Source organism: Lissotriton helveticus, chromosome 2_1 (genome assembly GCF_964261635.1).
Source record: "Lissotriton helveticus chromosome 2_1, aLisHel1.1, whole genome shotgun sequence".
Taxonomy (NCBI): domain Eukaryota; kingdom Metazoa; phylum Chordata; class Amphibia; order Caudata; family Salamandridae; genus Lissotriton; species Lissotriton helveticus.
This window is the reverse complement of record NC_136059.1, coordinates 49,198,060-49,224,447: the sequence shown is the minus strand read 5'-3', so window position 1 is coordinate 49,224,447 and position 26,388 is coordinate 49,198,060. Positions and strand designations below refer to the sequence as shown.

The 26,388-nt window shown below is 45.0% G+C and overlaps 1 protein-coding gene across 1 annotated transcript in view; it reads left to right on the top strand.

The window, feature by feature from the left end:
* The window catches only part of LOC144819200 (uncharacterized), a 115,974-nt gene that overhangs the window by 63,265 nt on the left and 26,321 nt on the right, over window positions 1-26,388 (top strand). The window contains exon 3 of the mRNA XM_078677175.1: window positions 11,547-11,681. Coding sequence (XP_078533301.1) covers window positions 11,547-11,681 — 135 coding nt within the window. The remainder of the gene's footprint in view (window positions 1-11,546; window positions 11,682-26,388) is intronic.

Sequence of the window (26,388 nt, the reverse complement as noted above, 5' to 3'; positions counted from 1 at the left end):
ATTATCAATGCGCAACACGTAGGCGATATTAAATCCGGCAATAGTCGGCAATAGGGAACATTAGCGCATGAAAACAAGCGTTGTTGTCACGCGCTAATGTGTGCCTTGATAATATGGGGTGGTGGATTCAGCTTTATGATCCACACCCCCATGTTAACAATGCCTAACACCTGATCAAAGCAGGCGTTGGGAGACCTGCGATAAACAAGTTTATGGCAGGTCTCCTTCTCCCAGCGCCTGCCTTGATAATAGGGTGTTACCACCTCCAACCACATTCTACATGTGGTTGGACGTGGGAACGCCCACCCTGCATCCCATTAGCGTTATCTATCGCACCCAGCGCGAGGGCGATAGATGAAGTCAGGAATACGTCTCTAACTCCGGTTAGAGACGTATTGAGAATAGTGCGATAATAAAAAAAATGCGTTAGCGACTTTAAAAAGTCGCTAACGCTTTTATCGCGGGCTTGATAATATGCCCCGTAGTTTATTGTATTATATTTTCCTCCCATGTGTCTGAGTTTGAGCAGTACTTACTTCAAGCTAGTAGTTTCACGTGGGGCCACGAGGACTCGTTTTTTGTGGACCTCATCAGACTTTGACCCTGAGCAAGAAAGAGAGAAACATAAAGGCTTGCAGCTTGGCCGACCCCCTTAACCCCTTCCAAGCTCATGACGATCTCAGCTCGTCATGCAGTACACTGCTTGTGTGCTCATGAACAATGGGAATCAAGGATCTGCAGCACAGAGGATGAATTGCTGTAGCATTGATGTGTATCTTGGCCTTCATACAGTTGGGACTGCAGCTGCCCAGAGCCTCCTAAATGGAGGTTACGGTACGCAGGGCAAACTGCAGCCTGGCGTGGTGCCAGGCGCTTCTCAAGAAACATGTGTTCCAGGGATTGTTAGCGCAGCATGTCCAATCTCGCAGCGCTCGGGCTGCCACAGCTGAATAAATAAGCATTTGCGATGCAATAGGTCTTGCATTTGCTGGAGTTGTGACATGTGCTGCAGAGTAAAGTCCACAGTAAAGTAAAGTCCACATTTGTAAAGCGCACAATCACCCGTAAGGGTCTCTAGGCGCTGGGGGGCCGTCGGGAAGATTAAGCGAGCTATTGCCCAGAGTCACATGGTGCTGGGCTGACCTGCCGCCGGAGCCGGGGATCGAACCGTGGTCCCCAGATTCCAGCGTCAGTCGGGGACACAGGTTTCACCACATGTTGAGGATGCAGACGCCATGCACACAGGAGTTGAGGCAGGAAACAATCAGAGTGGGCGTTGTGCTAAATTTAAAGCGCGTCTCCTGTGCCATGCTGATATAAAAAAAAGAACACCAAGAGGGAGGAAAAATTCCAAATAAAATAAGGGGGCACCTATGTGCATGGTGATGCACCGACATCGTGAAACTGGGCGAAACTGGGCACCGTTCTAGGTGCCATTGTGGCACAGTACAAAAGAAAAGTAGTGCCTAAAAATAAAAAATAAAACCCAACAGTGTAACAAAACTGTAGTTGACCGGTGCTCCCTGCATACAATGGAAGTGATGTATGGGGGCACCGACCAATAAGAGGCCAGCAAAGAAGACTGAAGCAGGCAGTGCTTAATTTGAGCAGGTGCTTTCAGGTGCTCAGCACCAGCACTACTTTCACAGGGCCGGGGCTACGATTTCTGGCCCTGCAGGTGGTGGTCTCAATATTAATTGCCCAATTTAAAATAAAAAGAACCACATACCTCGCATGGTGACAGGCTGGTGTGTTTTCATAGGCAGGCATACATCTGTTCAGGCAGGCATGATTGTGTATCATCACTTTAGTGATGATGTCGTCATGCCTGTCATAAATCCAAGAAGTCATCATTAACAAATGGCTTGCATTCTATTCCCGGAGTCTGCTGCACCCTGCCACTGCCTGAGCCTAAGCCTCCCATTGGATAATTGCAGTGGGGGCCTGCAACCCTGCATTGCTACTGTCCTCAACGTGCTTGATGTGAAGGTGGCCCAGCGCAACATTTGTGCGCTATGGAGTTACCTGTAGTGTCCGTGCACTTCCTCCAAGCATTCTAATTGCTGAGTGTGCTTGAGCCCACGTGCAACAGCCATACTCACATCTCACAGGCATTGCAGCATTGGGGCTGAGGACAGTGCTTGTGCTGTGGCAGAAAGGGTCACAGCAAGCTGAGCAGTGGATGCCTATGCCGTCGTCATAACTGGACCAAGCTAATTACAGGCAGTACTAGGAGTGACATGACCTGCTGTGCTCAAGCAGCCTTCTGACCTGCAACAAACCCAGTCAGACTGCACTGATTAATATGTTCAAAAAAAGCATTTTCATTTGGTGTACATTTTGTTTTCGCACTCATCTGTCGGTGTAGGTAAAGAAGTAAAACGCATGTCTTACGGGACAGACAGCAGAGCATGGTTACAGGATAGAGACTGTGGCAGTGCGGGTGTAGAAATTTGGGCATATGGAGGTAGAAGTGAGCTGCAGCCTCCTTGACAACATTTTCAGCCCCGGCACTTCGTTCTTTTACAAATTAAGCACTGGAAGCAGGAGTTAGCCTGTGGTAAGCAGCAGGCAAGATTTCACGCAGTATACTGACTACAACAGGTCTTGCAGACAGCGCGTGTGTGCTGATGCTCGACCTAAAAAAACAAGGCACTATACATTTAATTAGAGAGAGAAATTAGTGGCCTTACTGTGGAATACAACATACAACCAGAGCTAGAGACGAGAGGTGGAATAGAGCATAAAAAAGTCTGTTGACAACATACTTCTTACAACCAAAGCAGAGCATGTGGTAGCCACATTAAAATGGTGTCATTAGTAACGGGGAGAAAGAGCACCTCCTCGCAGAGCAACATAAGCAAAGGGAAGTCTGTTTGCAATACTACATGACTCACATACACTGGCAACACACCCATAAGATACAACATGACTCACATACACTGGCCACACACCCAGAAGATACAACATGACTCATATACACTGGCAACACACCCATAAGATACAACATGACTCATATACACTGGCAACACACCCATAAGATACAACATGACTCACATACACTGGCCACACACCCAGAAGATACAACATGACTCATATACACTGGCAACACACCCATAAGATACAACATGACTCACATACACTGGCCACACACCCAGAAGATACAACATGACTCACATACACTGGCCACACACCCAGAAGATACATGACTCACATACACTGGCCACACACCCAGAAGATACTACATGACTCACATACAATGGCCACACACCAAGAAGATACAACATGACTCACATACACTGGCCACACACCCAGAAGATACAACATGACTCATATACACTGGCAACACACCCATAAGATACAACATGACTCACATACACTGGCCACACACCCAGAAGATACAACATGACTCACATACACTGGCCACACACCCAGAAGATACATGACTCACATACACTGGACACACACCCAGAAGATACAACATGACTTGCATGCAGGGATAACAAACCAAGAATATACCACATGACTCATATACACTGGCCACACACCCAGAAGATACAACATAACTCACATACACTGGCCACATACCCAGAAGATACAACATGACTCACATACACTGGCCACACACCCAGAAGATACAACATAACTCACATACACTGGACACACACCCAGAAAATACTACATGACTCATATACACTGGCCACACACCCAGAAGATACAACATGACTCACATACACTGGCCACACACCCAGAAGATACAACATGACTCACATACACTGGACACACACCCAGAAAATACAACATGACTCACATACACTGGACACACACCCAGAAAATACTACATGACTTACATACACTGGCCACACACCCAGAAGATACAACATGACTCACATACACTGGCCACACACCCAGAAGATACAACATGACTCACATACACTGGCCACACACCCAGAAGATACATGACTCACACACACTGGACACACACCCAGAAGATATAACATGACTTACATGCAGGGATAACAAACCAAGAATATACCACATGACTCATATACACTGGCCACACACCCAGAAGATACAACATGACTCACATACACTGGCCACACACCCAGAAGATACAACATGACTCACATACACTGGCCACACACCCAGAAGATACAACATGACTCACATACACTGGACACACACCCAGAAAATACTACATGACTCATATACACTGGCCACACACCCAGAAGATACAACATGACTCACATACACTGGCCACACACCGAGAAGATACAACATGACTCACATACACTGGACACACACCCAGAAAATACAACATGACTCACATACACTGGACACACACCCAGAAAATACTACATGACTCACATACACTGGCCACACACCCAGAAGATACAACATGACTCATATACACTGGCCACTAACCCATAAGATACAACATGACTCACATACACTGCCCACATACCCAGAAGATACAACATGACTCACATACACTGGCCACACACCCAGAAGATACATGACTCACATACACTGGCCACACACCCAGAAGATACAACATGACTTACATGCAGGGATAACAAACCAAGAATATACCACATGACTCATATACACTGGCCACACACCCAGAAGATACAACATGACTCATATACACTGGCCACACACCCAGAAGATACAACATGACTCACATACACAGGCCACACACCCAGAAGATACAACATGACTCACACACACTGGACACACACCCAGAAAATACTACATGACTCACATACACTGGCCACACACCCAGAAGATACAACATGATAAATATACACTGGCCACACACCCAGAAGATACTACATGACTCACATACAATGGCCACACACCAAGAAGATACTACGTGACTCACATACACTGGCAACACACCCATAAGATACAACATGACTCACATACACTGCCCACATACCCAGAAGATACAACATGACTCACATACACTGGCCACACACCCAGAAGATACAACATGACTCACATACACTGGCCACACACCCAGAAGATACAACATGACTTACATGCAGGGATAACAAACCAAGAATATACCACATGACTCATATACACTGGCCACACACCCAGAAGATACAACATGACTCATATACACTGGCCACACACCCAGAAGATACAACATGACTCACATACACTGGCCACACACCCAGAAGATACAACATGACTCATATACACTGGCCACACACCCAGAAGATACAACATGACTCACATACACTGGCCACACACCCAGAAGATACAACATGACTCACACACACTGGACACACACCCAGAAAATACTACATGACTCACATACACTGGCCACACACCCAGAAGATACAACATGACTCATATACACTGGCCACACACCCAGAAGATACTACATGACTCACATACAATGGCCACACACCAAGAAGATACTACGTGACTCACATACACTGGCAACACACCCATAAGATACAACATGACTCACATACACTGGCCACATACCCAGAAGATACAACATGACTCACATACACTGGCCACACACCCAGAAGATACAACATGACTCACATACACTGGCCACACACCCAGAAGATACAACATGACTTACATGCAGGGATAACAAACCAAGAATATACCACATGACTCATATACACTGGCCACACACCCAGAAGATACAACATGACTCACATACACTGGCCACACACCCAGAAGATACAACATGACTCATGTACACTGGCCACACACACAGAAGATACAACATTACTCACATACACTGGCCACACACCCAGAAAATACTACATGACTCACATTCACTGGCCACACACCCAGAAGATACAATATGACTCATATACACTCGCCACACACCCAGAATATACTACATGACTCATATACACTGGCCACACACACAGAAGATACAACATGACTCACATACACTGGCCACACACCCAGAAGATACAACATGACTCATATACACTGGCCACACAGACAGAAGATACAACATTACTCACATACACTGGCCACACACCCAGAAGATACAACATGACTCACATACACTGGCCACACACCCAGAAGATACAACATGACTCACATACACTGGCCACACACACAAAAGATACAGAATTACTCACATACACTGGCAACACACCCAGAAGATACAACATGACTCACATACACTGGCCACACACTCAGAAGATACAACATGACTCACATACACTGGTCACACACCCAGAAGATACAACATGACTCATATACACTGGCCACTCACCCAGAAGATACAACATGACTTACATGCAGGGATAACAAACCAAGAATATACCACATGACTCATATACACTGGCCACACACCCAGAAGATACAACATGACTCACATGCACTGGCCACACACCCAGAAGATACAACATGACTCATATACACTGGCTACACACACAGAAGATACAACATTACTCACATACACTGGCAACACACCCAGAAGATACAACATGACTCACATACACTGACCACACACCCAGAAGATACAACATGACTCACATACACTGGTCACACACCCAGAAGATACAACATGACTCACATACACTGGCCACATACCCAGAAGATACAACATGACTTACATGCAGGTATAACAAACCAAGAATATACCACATGACTCATATACACTGATCACACACCCAGAAGATACAACATGACTCACATACACTGGACACACACCCAGAAAATACAACATGACTCACATACACTGGACACACACCCAGAAAATACTACATGACTCACATACACTGGCCACACACCCAGAAGATACAACATGACTCATATACACTGGCCACTAACCCATAAGATACAACATGACTCACATACACTGCCCACATACCCAGAAGATACAACATGACTCACATACACTGGCCACACACCCAGAAGATACATGACTCACATACACTGGCCACACACCCAGAAGATACAACATGACTTACATGCAGGGATAACAAACCAAGAATATACCACATGACTCATATACACTGGCCACACACCCAGAAGATACAACATGACTCATATACACTGGCCACACACCCAGAAGATACAACATGACTCACATACACAGGCCACACACCCAGAAGATACAACATGACTCACACACACTGGACACACACCCAGAAAATACTACATGACTCACATACACTGGCCACACACCCAGAAGATACAACATGATAAATATACACTGGCCACACACCCAGAAGATACTACATGACTCACATACAATGGCCACACACCAAGAAGATACTACGTGACTCACATACACTGGCAACACACCCATAAGATACAACATGACTCACATACACTGCCCACATACCCAGAAGATACAACATGACTCACATACACTGGCCACACACCCAGAAGATACAACATGACTCACATACACTGGCCACACACCCAGAAGATACAACATGACTTACATGCAGGGATAACAAACCAAGAATATACCACATGACTCATATACACTGGCCACACACCCAGAAGATACAACATGACTCATATACACTGGCCACACACCCAGAAGATACAACATGACTCACATACACTGGCCACACACCCAGAAGATACAACATGACTCATATACACTGGCCACACACCCAGAAGATACAACATGACTCACATACACTGGCCACACACCCAGAAGATACAACATGACTCACACACACTGGACACACACCCAGAAAATACTACATGACTCACATACACTGGCCACACACCCAGAAGATACAACATGACTCATATACACTGGCCACACACCCAGAAGATACTACATGACTCACATACAATGGCCACACACCAAGAAGATACTACGTGACTCACATACACTGGCAACACACCCATAAGATACAACATGACTCACATACACTGGCCACATACCCAGAAGATACAACATGACTCACATACACTGGCCACACACCCAGAAGATACAACATGACTCACATACACTGGCCACACACCCAGAAGATACAACATGACTTACATGCAGGGATAACAAACCAAGAATATACCACATGACTCATATACACTGGCCACACACCCAGAAGATACAACATGACTCACATACACTGGCCACACACCCAGAAGATACAACATGACTCATGTACACTGGCCACACACACAGAAGATACAACATTACTCACATACACTGGCCACACACCCAGAAAATACTACATGACTCACATTCACTGGCCACACACCCAGAAGATACAATATGACTCATATACACTCGCCACACACCCAGAATATACTACATGACTCATATACACTGGCCACACACACAGAAGATACAACATGACTCACATACACTGGCCACACACCCAGAAGATACAACATGACTCATATACACTGGCCACACAGACAGAAGATACAACATTACTCACATACACTGGCCACACACCCAGAAGATACAACATGACTCACATACACTGGCCACACACCCAGAAGATACAACATGACTCACATACACTGGCCACACACACAAAAGATACAGAATTACTCACATACACTGGCAACACACCCAGAAGATACAACATGACTCACATACACTGGCCACACACTCAGAAGATACAACATGACTCACATACACTGGTCACACACCCAGAAGATACAACATGACTCATATACACTGGCCACTCACCCAGAAGATACAACATGACTTACATGCAGGGATAACAAACCAAGAATATACCACATGACTCATATACACTGGCCACACACCCAGAAGATACAACATGACTCACATGCACTGGCCACACACCCAGAAGATACAACATGACTCATATACACTGGCTACACACACAGAAGATACAACATTACTCACATACACTGGCAACACACCCAGAAGATACAACATGACTCACATACACTGACCACACACCCAGAAGATACAACATGACTCACATACACTGGTCACACACCCAGAAGATACAACATGACTCACATACACTGGCCACATACCCAGAAGATACAACATGACTTACATGCAGGTATAACAAACCAAGAATATACCACATGACTCATATACACTGATCACACACCCAGAAGATACAACATGACTCACATACACTGGCCACACACCCAGAAGATACAACATGACTCACATACACTGACCACACACTGAGAAAATACTACATGACTCACATACACTGGCCACACACCCAGAAGATACAACATGACTCATATACACTGGCCACACACCCAGAAGATACTACATGACTCACATACAATGGCCACACACAAAGAAGATACTACATGACTCACATACACTGGCAACACACCCAGAAGATACAACATGACTCACATACACTGGCCACACACCCAGAAGATACAACATGACTCACATACACTGGACACACACCCTGAAAACACTACATGACTCCCATACACTGGCCACACACCCAGAAGATACAACATGACTCATATACACTGGCCACACACCCAGAAGATACTACATGACTCACATACAATGGCCACACACCAAAAAGATACTACGTGACTCACATACACTGGCAACACACCCAGAAGATACAACATGACTCACATACACTGGCCACACACCCAGAAGATACAACATGACTCACATACACTGGCCACACACCCAGAAGATACAAAATGACTCATATACACTGGCCACACACCCAGAAGATACAACATGACTTACATGCAGGTATAACAAACCATGAATATACCACATGACTCGTATACACTGATCACACACCCAGAAGATACAACATGACTCACATACACTGGCCACACACCCAGAAGATACTACATGACTCACATACAATGGCCACACACCAAGAAGATACTACATGACTCGCACACCCTGATTACACACCCAGAAGATACTACATGACTCACATACACTGATCACACACCCAGAAGATACTACATGACTCACATACAATGGCCACACACCGTGAAGATACTACGTGACTCGCACACCCTGATTACACACCCAGACGATACTACATGACTCACATACACTGGCCACACACCCAGAAGATACAAAATGACTTACATACACTGGCCACACACCCAGAAGACACAACATGACTTACATGCAGGGATAACAAACCAAGAATATACCATATGACTCATACAGTGATCACACACCCAGAAGATACTACATGATTCACATACACTGATCACACACCCAGAAGGTACTACATGACTCATATACAATGGCCATACACCCAGAAGATACAACATGACTCACATAAACTGGCCACACACCCAGAAGATACAACATGACTCACATACAGGGATAACAAACCAAGAATATACCATATGACTCATACAGTGATCACACACCCAGAAGATACTACATGATTCACATACACTGATCACACACCCAGAAGGTACTACATGACTCATATACAATGGCCATACACCCAGAAGATACAACATGACTCACATACACTGGCCACACACCCAGAAGATACAACATGACTCACATACAGGGATAACAAACCAAGAATATTCTACATGACTCACATACACTGGCCACACACCCAGAAGATACAACATGACTCACATACAATGACCACACACCCAGAAGATACTAAATGACTCGCATACACTGATCACTCATCCAGAAGATACTACATGACTCACACACCCTGATTACACACCCAGAAGATACTACATGACTCACACACACTAGTCATACACCCAGAAGATACAACATGACTCACATACACTGGCCACACACCCAGAAGATACTGCATGACACACATAAACTGACCACTCACCTAGAAGATACTACATGACACATACACTGATCACTCATCCAGAAGATACTACATGTCTCACATACACTGGCCACACACCCAGAAGATACTACAAGACACACATACACTGATCACTCATCCAGAAGATACAACATGACTCACACGCACTAGTCACACACCGAGAAGATACTACATGACTCACACGCACCAGTCATCCACCCAGAAGATACTACATGACTCACACGCACTAGTTATACACCCAGAATATACTACATTACTCACACGCACTAGTCATACACACAGAAGATACTACATGACTCAGATGCAGTGATAAAAAACAAGAATATACCACATGACTCACAAACACTGATCACGCACCCAAAAGATACTACATGACTTAGTCTTGTGGCCTCTAATAGTGTTAGCTATTTCCAGAATGCTACTGAAGGAAGTGCCAGTTTCTCTCAGCACATGTCAGAGGATCAAAAATGTGTTCAGAGCTGGCCTCTCTGCAAAAGGCACAGAGCAAAGGTCAAATATTTCAGGCGCGACTGTGTTTCTGTGCAAATGTATGTGAAGGGAGCTCACAGTTTGCAAAATATTAGTAACCCTTAAGTAAAAGAAAATGCAGTCCATTTAAAGTCCATGCATTAAGACAGAGAAATATCCGAATTATAGGTTTGAACTTTAGACATGTCAGGCACTCGGCCTATCATGATAGGGCTCCAGGTGAGGGGCCACCTATCCGCATTCATCTGCTCTGACCTATCTCTGTTCATCTAATCTCCACAGAAGAGGACCCGTGCCAGTGCCACTGCCCGAAAAAAAAAACATCCCTGAACCTCCACATCGCCTTGGGCGTGCTGAGTGCTGCCTTGCTGGTCGCCTTACTCGGTGTGGTGGTCTTCGTGCTTTGCAGTCGAAGAGGTAGGTGACCACTGTTGCTTGAACATTAAATACCTTGAAAAAACAAGAGACATTTGGCAAAACAAGAACATTTTGTTTAATCAAACAGAGCAACCGGGAGAACAGGCTGTTTCAATTTACAGCAGCTCTAACATAGACTTTTATCCAGATCATTGAGTGTAATAAAATGGTTCTGCCGGTCCTTTTTTTCAATGGAATGTGGACCGCTGTCTTTGGAACCCTAAATTAATGTTTGGATGCAGAATCTAGGTGGGCCTCAAACTTGCGTGGAAACAATGCGGCCAGTATGGACCGTGCCCAGATGTCCGGCATAGGGAGCGCGTGATCACTGCATGTACTGTATGTCCTGATTGGCTAAATGTTCCTAACTTTATGTGGCATCTGACTTTGTACCGGGAACGTGCGCACCGCTCTGTCCATGAGTACTTTATTGGGGACAATCTCCCAGAACCATTGTGGTGTCGCTGTGCCTATGTGTGGATTTGATCTGGAATTTCTTGTTTGTGGATTTCTTTGCTGGGTGCATGCTACCCCACCTGTGATCTGCCAATCAGTGACCTCCCTAACTATGTATTTCTGAGACGGGGTTGGCACGGAGTGCACAACAGGCGAGTTCGTCAACAAAGATGCAATTTAGTTGATGTACGTAAATGTATCGCTATTCACATTGACATCCACGTTTTTAATATTAACAACGCCATCAGTAGCCCAGTGACTCATCTGTGTGTGCAGCAGATGCAGAAGGCCAGGGTAAGGCAGATCCTTGCCCATGGACTTCGACCATCCTTGGATGTGTGACCAAGTAGCCAAACTGGCTCATCAGTAAATTGCTGGAATATGAATTTCCCTTGAAAAAAACAAAAGACAAGAGGCATTTGACAAAACAGAAATAATTGGTTTAATTAAAAGCTGTGGTCGGGAATCATAGAAATGGGCCTGAGGACTGTCTAATCATACTTTCTTTCCAAGTGCCATAATATACAGTCTATGGAGCATCATAAAACAATTTAGATCTTATTTTTATGATCGCAGTCTGGAGGCCTCACGCCCTTCACTAGCGAAGGCCCCAGTACTGGCGGAAGCAGATTTCTGCAGATGGATGTCTAACACGGTCGATGCCGTTCTCCCTTTAAGATCGGCAGGAAGGAGGGAGAAAAGATCGTGCTCCGCTCCTTGGTACACGCCAGAGCTGAGGGCTATGCGGAGGGCCTGTAAAAAATTAGAACGTGCCTGGAGGAAGAACTGGGAAGTAGCTTGTAAGATTGAATACCGAGTGGCGATAAGAAACTACAAGCTCACCATTCGGTGCGCCAAAACCCAATTCTTGGAGGAGAGAATCAGCAATGCCTCCAACTCCTCCAGAGAAACATTTCTAGTGGTCAAGGAGCTCCTGAGGGTCCCCACGCCTCCCGCCTCCACTGATAACCTGGAAGTAAAATGCAATGATCTAGCAGAGTACTTCCACACTAAAATTGAAAAAATGTTGATTACCCTGCCCCAAATTGACACAGAAGCTGAGTCCTTCGTGGATGAGGGAAGATCTCTGAGGACCCTGGAGTCTTTTGGACCAGTCACTGAGGACGAAGCTCTTAGAGTTTTAACGTCCGTTAAGAGTGGTTCTCCCCGGGACGTTGTCCCCATGAGGATTCTCAAACTGGTTGCCCCTTCCATTGTGGAGCCTATCACGGAGGTGATCAATGCCTCGCTAGGTGCAGGTGTGGTCCCACCCAATTGGAAGGGTGCAATAGTAAAAGCCCTCCTAAAAAAACCAGCCTAGACCCCCTTGACATGGCGAACTACAGGCCCATCTCGCTACTTCCGGGACTTAGTAAAATCACGGAAAAGTTGGTTAATTCCCAGCTATCCAACTTCCTTGAGTCCAACGGTGTGCTGAGAAGTTCCCAAACAGGCTTCCGCCCGGGTCAAGGCACTGACACTGCCTTGCTGGCTGTCGCAGAAGAGGCACGCTGCATTTTGAAATCAGGAGGATCAGTGGCAGTGATCCTCCTGGACCTTAGTGCAGCGTTCGACACTGTTAACCATCGAGTGTTACTTCAGCGACTATCAGAGGCCGGAGTGAGAGGGACAGCGCTGAAATGGCTCAGGTCATTCCTTAGTGAACGGACCTTCCAGGTCTGGGAAGGGGGCGCACGATCAGCATCCACCCACCTCCATTGTGGAGTGCCCCAGGGCTCCTCCCTGAGCCCCACATTATTCAATGTGTACATGGCCCCCTTGGAGGATGTGGTGGCTCCATTTAACATCAAAATCGTGAGCTATGCCGATGACACCCAGTTGGTGGTTGCCCTCTCCCAGGCCACGGATAATTCCCAGGTGCTACATTCCTGCCTATCCAAAGTCCACACCTGGATTGGGGAATCAGCACTAAAGCTGAACGGCTCTAAAACCGAGATAATGCTGATGGGGATGAAAAGTCCTTCACTCCCCCGGTCTGCCTGGCCCAGCTGCCTGGGATCCCCCCCCAAACCCAAGGCTGAGATCAAGAGCCTGGGTATTTGGTTGGAGCAAGATCTGTCCTTCAGGACCCAGGCCACCAAATTGGCCGGTGTCTGCTTCGGCCTTCTCCGATCGGTGCGCAAATTGCTGCCTCTGCTTCCATTTCTATCTCGGAAGCTTTTGATCCAGGGCTTGATTATATCTAGATTAGATTTCAGCAATGCTATCTATCTGGGCGCCCCTGAGATCACCCTGAATAAACTGCAGCAAGTGCAGAATGCGGCGGCACGAATGCTCCACAACATCCCTATGTCACGTTCGGCCAAACCCGCATTGAGGGCGCTGCATTGGCTCCCAGTGCGAGAAAGGGTGAAATTTAAGTCTCTCTGCCTTGCACATAAAATCTTGCAAGGCAAAGGCCCTCCTGCCCTTCAAAAACTGGTGGTCCCATATAAGGCAAGTAGATCACTACGCTCAGACCAACAACACTTGCTCATGATCCCCAGGGTCAAAAAGGCCCGCTCAGGAGGGAGGAGATTCTCCGTAAGGGTTGCAACCCTTTGGAACTCACTCCCCCTAGGTTTACGCTCGGAGCCCTGCCTTCTGCGTTTTCGTAAACAACTGAAAACCTTTCTCTTTTGTTAAACCGTTGTGCTTCTTTCTCTTTTATTCTGCTACTCTGTTCGGTGAAGCGCTGGGATGCTCAAGGGTAACCACGTGCTATACAAAACTGTTTTAATAATAATAATAATATTAATAATTTTAGAGAAAGGAATGCAAGCCTAGTCATGGAGCTGTAATGGCCACCAGTCTGTGATGCAGATGGGTCTCAACCTTACATGGACACAATGAGGGCGAGCAGGTGAAGTGTCCAGATGTCGGGCATGGTGAGCGTGTGATCATTGCATGTACTGTGTGTGCTGTGTTCTGATTGGCTGAGCGTTCCTAACTTCATGCAGCATCTAACTTTATGGTGTTTTGGGAATGCGTGCACCCCTCCGGCTATGCGTGCTTTATTGGGGCCAATCTGCTGGGACCATTGTGGTGCTGCTGCCTATCGGTGGGACTAGTCTGGGGTTTTCCTGTTTGTGTGTTTATCCGTCTGGTTAAGTACCATCCCACCTTTGATCTGGTATTGAGTAGCCTCAGGCCTAGGACCACATATTTCTTACTCCGGTTGATGGAGAGGTCATCTCTGGATATTTGATGAACAGTGAATAAATATCTTTTTTGAATATACATGTATTGTTGCGTATATCGACATCTGTATTAGCAAGTACAACCTTCTATGTTTACTTGAGCTAAAGGAAGTGATGACATACATAATCGAGACAGCGAACCTCAGTAGAGTGCACGGCGCTGCAGCAGAAAGAGACTTTGGAGTCTCCATTGGCCTGGCCTTTAAAATGTAGGTAACAATGTACCCTGTATAGTGATAATATGATTATGTACTACTGTGTTCTATTAATTATCTTGCTACCCTAAAACACTTAAACACTTGCTGCATTTTATCTGGCGATCCAGTGTTTAATTTGAGCTGGTGGATTCTGGTGCTGGGCGCCCACACTTAATTGTGAACACTGGCACTTATGACAGTCTGCCACATGGTGACGCTGCCTGTCTAGTTTAGAGATGAGCACAACAATTTTTTATTAAATCAAAATACTCGAGACAGGTCTGATGAAGCTCTCAGCTGTGAAGAGACCGACTGAATTGGCTGTTTATTTCGGTCTCTTAGGGAAGACCTGATGGACAAATTTGCAACCTCGGAGAGCAATCAGAGAGGGTTATATGATAGATTTGATAACCTGGAGGCAAGTATGGAGGGTCTAACGGCTCGTACCAGCATCCTAGAAAATAAAGTCACTTCGTTGGTGGGAGTATCAAAGGACAACTCCGAAGACATTAAGACCCTGAAGGAGCAGAATCGCAAGCTCACAATGGATATGGAAAGACTAGAAATGCAGAGCCGTCGGAACAACCTGAGAATTCTTAAAATCCCAGAAGGGACGGAGGTGGAAGATATAAAAGGATTCGTATGCAGATTATTGAGGGAAGATATATTAAAGGATCGCCCTGATATAGACCTAGAAGCTGAGATTCAGCGTGTACATAGAGACCCCTTTCGGTTACATCCAGACCGTAAAGCTCCCCGGAAAATACTGGTGTACTTTCAGACATACACTGTTAAAGAACTAATCCTCAGTAGGTGCCTCGCAAGATCTTCTCTACATTATCAGGCCAACCCCTATCAGATCAGATCAGATATTGGGGGGGAAACGGTTCAGAGGCAATGGGAGCTGGGCTCCAGGATGCCTGAACTTCGTTCTCTGGGGGCTCAGGTGCAAATGAAATTCCCTGCCATGCTAAAAATCATGTGGAAAAACAAGATGCATAACTGTAATTATCCTGAGGAAGTAGATGAGCTATTAGACATAATGAGAAAATAGTCATGTTACACCTAGTTACAAATTTATCACATTTGAAATAAAATTACACAATTGTACGTGACAGTGTGTAATAGTAATGAAGGCAGAAAAAAGCTTTTATATCTTGCTGGAAAATACACAAAAAAAAGGGGGGCAACAATGGGGGGGGGAGGAAAATAAATAAATAAAATATAAACAAAACAAAAAAAAGAAAGGGGGAAAAAAAAATGCACTCGGGTTGTCGAGGGAAACAATAGTTGATAGATAAAATGGTCAAAATGGTTAAAATGGTCAACACTTAGAATAACGTAAAACACGGGTAGGATAAACTTGTTTTTTCTTAGTAAGATGCTGTGTCACGGCGGAGAAGGGCTCTTTAGGGCGTAGGTACGCCTAATAAGAGCAAGGAGGGAGGGTTCCTCGGTGGGAGGGGTGGGAGGGGTGGGTGGGGTTACTGGGGGGAAGGGGTAAAAAATGTAAAAATGTCCTCACATGCCAAAAGTTCTTATTTTGATGGGCTGAAAAATGAATTCAGATCTCAACGAGCCATAACTATTAGCTTCCACCATGGCAGTGAACACTAAGATACTATCTTGGAACTTAAATGGAATAGGGGATCGAAAGAAACAGCAAAGAGTCTGTGAGTTCCTTAAGAGCACAGAAGCACATATTCTCCTTTTACAGGAAACTCATCTTAAGGCGGAAGCCTGTGGTAAACTTTTTTCCGGATTTAGATGGGTTCAGGATGTTTTATGCTCTAGGCAGACAGGATCCACTAGAGGAGTGGCTATCATAGTGCGTGCAAATAAGGGTATTAGAGTACAAAATTGGGGGACAGACCAATCCGGGCGTTGGCTAGTAGCGGTCCTCTCCATAGGCAGCCTCTCTATTCTATGTACTGCATACTACGGCCCTAACGAAGATAATCCCAGGTTTCTCCAAAAAATCGAAGAATACATGATTCAATATACAGCTCCAGTTATTATGAGAGGTGATTTTAACCTTGTTTTGGATTCTTCCTTAGATCGCACCTCTAAGGCAAAATATAATCCCCCTAATAAAACTTTGTTAGCTCTGAAATACATTATTAGAAATTTCAATCTCAGGGAGGTCTGGAGGATCAAGCAAGTGAATCGCAGAGAATACTCTTTCTACAGCAAGAAGTACAAACAATATTCCAGAATCGATTTCTTTTTACTAGACCAAGCTTTCATATCTGATGTTGTATCTATATCTCACATTCCGGTAGGCTACTCCGACCATTCGGTAGTGGAACTGGTAATTGATCTTAGGGTCAAAACCCCAACATACAGATGGACTCTAGATAGAACGATCCTTTTAGACGATACAATTAGAAGTAAAATCAAGGGAAATTTGTCAGAGTTCTTCTTATTTAATACACACACAGCTCCCGAATCCATTGTCTGGGATTCTTCTAAGGCGTATTTGAGAGGTATCCTGGGATCACATATGGCCTTAAAAAGAAAGCTCATGCTAGCTAGAGCTAGATCTGACCTTGATAAGATTAAAACTAAAGAAAAACAACTACAGTCAGCTGCATTAGAAGACAGGAATAGAATTCCACTAATCGAGAAAGAGCTGACTGAATTACAAACTAGCTTCAAAGCACGCGCTGATAAAAAAATCAAGGACAGATGGGAAGTGAGTAAACTTCGAAATTTCGAGTATGGGGAGAAATGTGGCTCTCTTCTCGCCTGGAAAGCTAGAATGGAACGATCCAGGAATAGTATTAGCACATTGATACAACGGAGTACAGGTCTGCCCATAACCGAAGATGCCGACATTCGGATAGAGGCTAGAGGGTTCATGGAAGAACTTTATCGGGAGCAGAACAGCTTGGAGGAAGAAGATTTAGAACGTTGGTGGGCCACGAGAGAACTACCTCAGTTGAGTGAGCCTGATAAAGAATATCTAGCTACAGAGATCACTGAGGGGGAGGTGCGAGCCCAATTTAAAAAAATGGTCAGGAACAATGCTCCGGGTCCAGATGGACTGCCAACCGAGTTGTATAAGGATAATGTGGAAGAAATAATTTCCCCACTATTATTATTTAATAAAATCTTTATAGAAGGAGAGGAGGCCCCAGTTTCTTGGTCAGAGGCTACTATCACTCTGATCGCAAAACCAAACAAAGACCCTAACCTTATAGAATCATATAGGCCCATTTCACTCCTCAACTCGGATTCTAAAATTTATTCTGGTATTCTTACATCTAGATTGGCAAAGATAATCAAGTCCATCATCCACCCTGATCAACGTGGGTTTATACCCGGGCGCCAATTAAACGAACTTACCTTTCAAGTAGTAGGAGCAATAGATATGGCAGTACAGCAAGGACTTCCACTGACCATTGTGGCGATCGATGCTGCAAAAGCATTTGATCAAGTCAACTGGCTTTTTTTATGGAAAACCATGGCAAACTTCGGACTCCCAGAAACATTCATTAGAGGAATCCAGACACTATACAGGGGCCCACGAGCCAGGGTATTAATCAATGGAGGTCTGACGGAATGGCTGGATATCTCGAGGGGAACGAGGCAAGGGTGTCCCCTGTCTCCTCTTCTTTTTGATGTTTACATTGAACCGTTCGTCTGCTCCTTGAGATCTGACCCAGTGATTCTCCCCTTTAAAATTGGAGATTTGCCCCTTAAGACAGCACTTTATGCTGATGATTTGCTTTTGTACACATCAAATCCTCAGCAGGCCATTCCCAGACTATTTGAATTGGCAGAAGATTTTGGCAGGGTATCGGGATACAGTATTAATAAAGAAAAAACCGACATCATGAGTTGGAATAACTTGCAACCGATACAAGAAGCCAAACTAAAAATTAGACATTTGGGTATTCAGCTTACTCACAATTTGGGTGAGACTACCAAATGCAGTTGGCAGACGGCAGTAAAAGAAATTAGAAAGCTCTTGGCTAGATGGAATAATTCACCTCTGAACATTTATGGGAGAGTCAATCTAGTCAAGAAGATAATACTGCCGAAGGTCACTTTTCTTTTTAATTCTATCCCCTTATATTTTAATAAAAAAGATATTTCTAATCTTCAAGGGAGGATTGGCTCGTTTATCTGGGCGACCAAGTCCCCCCGAATTGCCTGGCGGAAATTAAGAAGGGGTTTAAAAGTGGGCGGATTGGCTTTGCCGGATTTACTTTTTTATTGCTATGCTTTTCAATTTAAGAACTTTAGACTCCTGACAAATAAACTAGATTCTTCCTCACACGGAAGACTTTTTCATGCCATGCTATCAGACCTGCCACAAGGGCGGGAGTTTTTTCTATATAAATTTGGGGACCAGAAGTTTTTTAAAAAGGTTAGACTGAAGCTTCTCGGGACAGCACTCAACACCTGGAGGGCAATACGTAGAATTCTTAACATACCCTATTATCACCCCCAAGCTCCCATTTGGGACTCCCCAGGTACACCAGACTGCTTGTTAGATCGACTGGCTCTTCCTCTGAGAGCTGCAGGATTAAATAAATGGGGAGATTTAACCAATGACTCGAAACTAGTAAGCTGGGAATCAATTCTAAATCTAACAGAGGGTTCTATTTCCAGGTTTAAGTTTTACCAACTATCTTCCTGGTGGGGCAGTCAAAGTTGGGTCAACGAGGATGATATCCCGATCCTGGGACTCATTAGTAGGGCGACTGGGAAGAAAGGGGAGGTTTCACTCTGGTATAACGCACTGGTGGGAGCAAAAGATGAACTAGAAGGGGACATCACCAAGCTCTGGGCTAATGCCATTATCCAAGACCCGGAAGAGTTGCTGAAGATCTGGATAGACTCTTTCACAATTTCCCAAAAGACTATAAAACCATCCAATCTTAGGAGAAATCACCTATTTACAACCCATAGGGCCTATTGGACTCCAGCTAAATTATCAAGGATCTCAGCAGAAGAATATGTCTGTCCTAGATGTAGGTCACCAGATGCAGACGATAGACATATGTTTGTAGACTGTCACGAAATTGTCAACTACTGGGATCAGGTGATTGGGTTTCTAGAAGAGGTCCTATCAATACCGGTTGTAAAATCCCCCAGGTTAATTTTTTTCGGCCTCCCTATGGAATATAGTGTCAGCAACAGTATTTCACAGTTCATTTTTTACGTTATTGTTATTGCCAGAAGAGAAATATGTAGGGAGTGGAAATCGGCCAGTCCTCCTCGATTTGCAAACTGTCTCAAGAACATTATGGCTGTTAGTCGTTTTGACCAACTATGTGGAGGAGAGAGTGCGGCAATTGTATGGTCCCAACTAATAGCATGGTCTGGGAGATAACGGACGAGGTATACAATAATGTCCAATGATTATGCCAGAGGTTCGTGGTCCGGTCCTCCCATGGGTCTCGAAACATTACGGAAGGGAGTGGGACTAGTTAACGACCTACCTCTGGGCGATCTTCGATGGCGATACACGGCAGCCAGGGCGTTAACAGTTATTCCGTGGTAAAGGCCAGGAGATAAGCCCATCTAGAGTTGACAATATCTGGTGGCATTTATGAGGACAAAAAAAAAAAAATACATTAAAAATGACTAAATCCTGCCATTCAAGCCATTTTTATAGCCTCGGCAGCCTGAAAAAATCTGTATTGTCATATTTGTAAGAGTGTGGTGGTTGGTAGTTGTGTTGGTATTATCATTGGCAGTGCTGGCAGGGGCAATAGGTGGTGCAAACTGCAGCGACCTCCTGTCGAGGGCACTGGCACTTAGGGCCAGAGGTACAACGCTTGCATTCTGTGACTCGCAAATTGCATTGCGACTCGCAAAATGCAATGTAAAACAGGTCTCAGACATTGTTTGCGATTCCCAATGGAGTTGCAAATTGCATGCCTCATCAATGATATATGAGGCAAGCGCAATTTGGAACCCCATTGGGAATGGCTAGCACTAACAGGGATGGTGGCCTTCTGGGGTCAGCAGACCACCATGTCTGTGACTGCTTTTTCAATAAAGCAGTTTTGTTTTTTTTATTTTAAATTCCGCCTGTTTTCCTTAAAGAAAAACGGGCTCCATTTAAAAAAGAAAAATGAAACTTTTCAGTTAAATTTTTTAAGGGCAGACAGTGGTCCTTGGGACCAAGGACCACTGCCTGCTCTTTAAAAGTATTTTGCACCCTCTAACCAACAGGAAGTGGCCCCCGGGGACCCCTTCCTGTTTGCCAATGTTTTACCATCTACTTGAAGTAGGTGGTAAACTTTGAGTGTTTTGCAGCTGCAAATGCGGTTACAAAACAATGGTATATACTATTTGGACTTGCTACTAGGAAGGGACGCCTTTGGCACGCCCCTTCCTAATAGCGAGTCACAAACCCTATTTTGCGAGTCTGTGACTCGCAAAATAGCATTTGTGCATACCACCACCGTTTTGTGCGGTTTCCACATTATTATCCAAGATAGGACTCCTTTTAGTGAGAGAGTCATTTAGTTCTTCAAAACTGAGGTTTTCCCATGGACGGATTTTAAATGTTCTGGATAGGTTGGAATTAAGGCCATTGATGGAGGGAACTTTAAGTGAGAGAAAACTGGCTTTATGGTCTAACCATACTAAAGGCAGGAGCAAACAGAACACCACAGCCTCAGCCAAGCGTGTTCTAACATCGCAAGCGTAACCACGCTTGCCTTAATCATGCATAAGTCTAGCTGCTGGCTGCTGCTGGGCGGAAACAGGAACACCTCACCAGGATGAGTGCCAGAGGATGCAGTGAGGTAAGTGAGGCTGTTCTGGTGGGGTAGTTTTCAGGACTGGGGGGGTAGTTTTCAGGGCTGGGGGATCAGGGTAGTTTTCAGGGATGGGCAAGTTTGGGGGAGTTTTCAGGGCTGGAGGGGTAGGGTCGTTTTTAGGTCTCGCCTAGCGAATGCAGCGCATGGGCTGTTTTGCCTTGGCCAGACTATTGTTGTTGGTTTCGTTCGGAAGGGAGACAAACCATGTGCGCGCACAGACAGTCGATGTGCACGCGTATGGCGTCTCCTTTCTGGCGTCTCCTCTGAAGGGGACAGGAAATGTGCACTCCATACGCGTGCACATCTCCTGTCCCCGCGTGAACACAGCACGCGTATGGCGCGCTATGCTTTTCCTAAGGCTGGATGTCTTTAGCTTGTTTAAAACACTGTCCTGTGTAAAGCTTCACCAGAGCTGGACTTCTTTCAGTTCCGCTATGCTCTGAGCTGTCCCAGGGGTTACGTGCACACTGACACTCCCACAGGGTGACATCTGGGAGCGTCACTGCATCACATCACCTCAAGTGACGTCACACAAACACGTTCTACTCTGGGACTCGTACGCCCCTTAGCACGCCTCCCACCATTCCATATGCACGCGCCATCCTATTATCTTTCCTCACGTGAAATACTTCCATATTTTGAATGGTAAACGTCTCACTGGATTGTCAGCTTCTCGCCGATAGCCCCCTATGCAGCTCGACAATGTAATTAGACCCAGAACATGGAGCATCAAAATTCAGAATGCGTAAGTGGAAAGTGCTGTGAGGTCAGCGCCTCTTTAGCGATGAGCTATCAATGGAACGCAGGCAGCAACTTAAATGAGATACATAGTTCAGCCGCATGACATTGCTGCTGTTTACAGACCGGCCGTGTAAAGTATGCCATCATCTCTCTCGCGGGCACGAGGTTGAGCTCTTGGCAATGCTGAGCGTGTTGGAAGATGAGCGGAATTAAAACAGCATCTTTATTCAATGCCTGCGTAGCAACACTCGCACAACAACGCCCACCTTCCCTCCCAGCACCCAGCACCCATTAGCAAATTGAGGTTGTGAGCGCGGCAATCGCAGGATCCCTGCTACCCAACCTTGCAGCCTCTACGGGACTATGCAATTAACTACTTGTTTCCCTGACAGGGAAGTATTGATTTTGTAATATTTTTAAGTTGTGTCCAGCACAAATAAATGTACTACAATTGCCATTAATGCACAGTGTACATGCATTAAATACCATCACCACATAATTTATTGCATTATGATGCAAAGAATGGAGGGTCAGCCTTGTGGAGAGAATGAATACCCCAGTAAAGTTTGTGCTTAATCCAAATATCCTTGTGCATGGTAAAATACGTAGAAGGCCAGGTGCACAGGTCACCCCATTACTGAGAGGTTCGCGGGGATTATATGCGAGGTTTGCATAGGAAGGTTAGATGGAGAGGGTGATCAGTTCTTTACCACCAAGAACACAAATTCGTTAACAAATGTAGGGGACCAAAGATTTTTTTAATCTGATTTCTCCCCTATTCTTCTGTGCTCAGTAGCCAAAAACCAAGGGTTCATTCAACCTCATGTATCTTTCATTTAGCATCCTACACTTCTTGTTCCTTTATCTCACTCTTTTTAGTTCTTTTCAACCCGGTTTCCTCCCTTGCTACTGATTTTCTATCTGCTTTCTTCTTTTTGTGCCTTTCCCAAAATAAGCGTACCGACCTACCAAGACTCTGCTTTCGAGGGAAGTTGAATGATGTACGCACCAAAAGTTACCTGAGCCTAAGAAAGAGCCCTTTAACAACATCTTTGCCATTAGTCTGACTCCTTGGCAGGATGAAATGTCACTTTCTAAAATAGGTTATAGCTTAAAAAAATAAACTTCACCTGACAACTTTTAAATTAATTCTAGTGTGAGGAGAGACAGGGCCTTGAAGGTTGTGTTCTGGTGTTTTGGGGCAGATCTTTTAGCCAACCAATCCCTGGCCTAACATGGGCTGAGAAGGGCCAAGGAGAGGGGCTTTAAGACCAAGAGTGTCCATGTAGACCCCTGCTTCTCCAAAGCACAAACTGCTAAGGCTTCCAAGGATGCTACCGACAACCTGGAGAGGTGGTAAATCACATGTTCCAAAACAACAAGGCAGAGCCTCCATACAGCTTGAGACCCATTCTCTGAAGTGGTTTCTAGTTGACTGTGTGGATATCAATTGATACTGTCTCTTCACTGGGTGATAGTGTGTAGACAGTGGATAATGTGTGGCACATGTTCGCACCATCATGTTAATTTGCCGGTCTGCTTTTGTTTGTTTGGCCTTTTCATCTATCACATTGATTGTAATTTGCATAAAGTGTTTTGTTCTTGTAACATGACCTGTATGATTGAAATTATTTATATTTTTGCAATTATTTCATTTGGAATACTGCATCAGGAACTATGTGTTTACCCCACATTTAACAGCAGAGGCGTTTCCACGTCCAGTGTTGATCCTTTGTTTAGGTCGAGCCTAGCGGCAGTGCGCATGCGCTGTTCGCTCTGCAAGACTGCTGTAGTAGAGTATGTGCGAGAAGCCACGCCCACTCTCCTCCAATATTTTTATTTGGGTTGTGTCACTGTCTTTCGTGAATGCTTTCTTCGGATACGTTACTAGGCTTGTTAGTCCCTCCTTGTCTACATTTGTACCCTGTCATGGGGACTGGCCCCTTTACTTTGGTTGTTTCACAGGGCCTGTTATTTAGTCTGTAAGCACTAATTACTTTATTGAGTTTCTCTTAATGCAGGTCGGACATGTGGTGCTTCAACTGAAACAGCTTGTGATTTTTTATGCAGCACGGCCGCCTGCTTTCAATCACTTAACCCGGCATTATCTTGTGTCTGTTTCACACCCTCCCCCAAGTAAAATGGATTTAGAAATGATTAGCAAATTAAGTCATGTGAATTTCAGGTAGCACATAATCCTGTGCTAATGGGCTGAAGCTGACAACAGCACATCTCTTTTACATGTCATCTGTACTAAAGCCACCTGATGGTTGTTTTCAAAGGCCTGTTGTATTAACAACACCACCACCAATACCACCATCACCAATACAGCCACCAATACCATCACCATCAATACCACCACCTCCACCAATACCACCACCACAAATACCACCAATACCACCATCAATGCCACCACCACTGCCAAAACCACCACCACCCCCAATACCACCACCACCACCACCAATACTCCCACCACCAATACCACCACCAATACCACCACCAATACCACCACTAATACCACCACCACCAATACCACCACCACCACCAAAGCAATACCATTGCTACCAATACCACCAATACACATACTACACCTTCATAGCCACCAATACAACCACCAATACCACCATCACCAATATGACCACCATGAACAATACCACAACCACCACCAATACCACGACTAGTAATAGCAGGGGCACTATACGAGGCCGGAGCTGCAGTCCCTCCCTCCATGCCTGCCTTAAATCACAGCCCGCCCTGCACTAGGAGGTGAAGCCAGGGCGCTACTACATCTGAAGTGTTTTTATTAGGCTTAAGATAGCAATGACATTACTCAATGCCACACTGCAAACTCAAATCAAGGAGGCGGCAGAAAATAACCCCCCTCCCGCTCTTCCTCCTGAGCCGCAACAGTGTAATCACAGAACGAAAGGTTTTGGAGCGCTTTGTTAGTGTTTATAGCTCAAACCAAATGTAACTCTCACTTCACACTTTGTGTCTGTGTACTTTACAATGCTACAAATCTTCTTCACTGCACTATTTATCACTACTTTGAAGACGTTGCAGGCCGGTCTCTTCCCTGATATTTACTATCTAACAAGCAGTCGAGAAGACCCTTTATTGCAATGCAATAGGTCTCACATTTTCGAGGGTTTAAGCTATTAGTATTGTAAATGAAAATTCCTTTTTATATATGTTTTAAATCCCAAAACATAAATAAAAAGCATTGTCACTTACAATGCCCATAACTTAAACTCACGTGTATGCGAGACCTATTGCATTGCAAATGCTTGTTTTAATTAAAGGTTGGGGTGTTAGGCCTAAGGGCAGT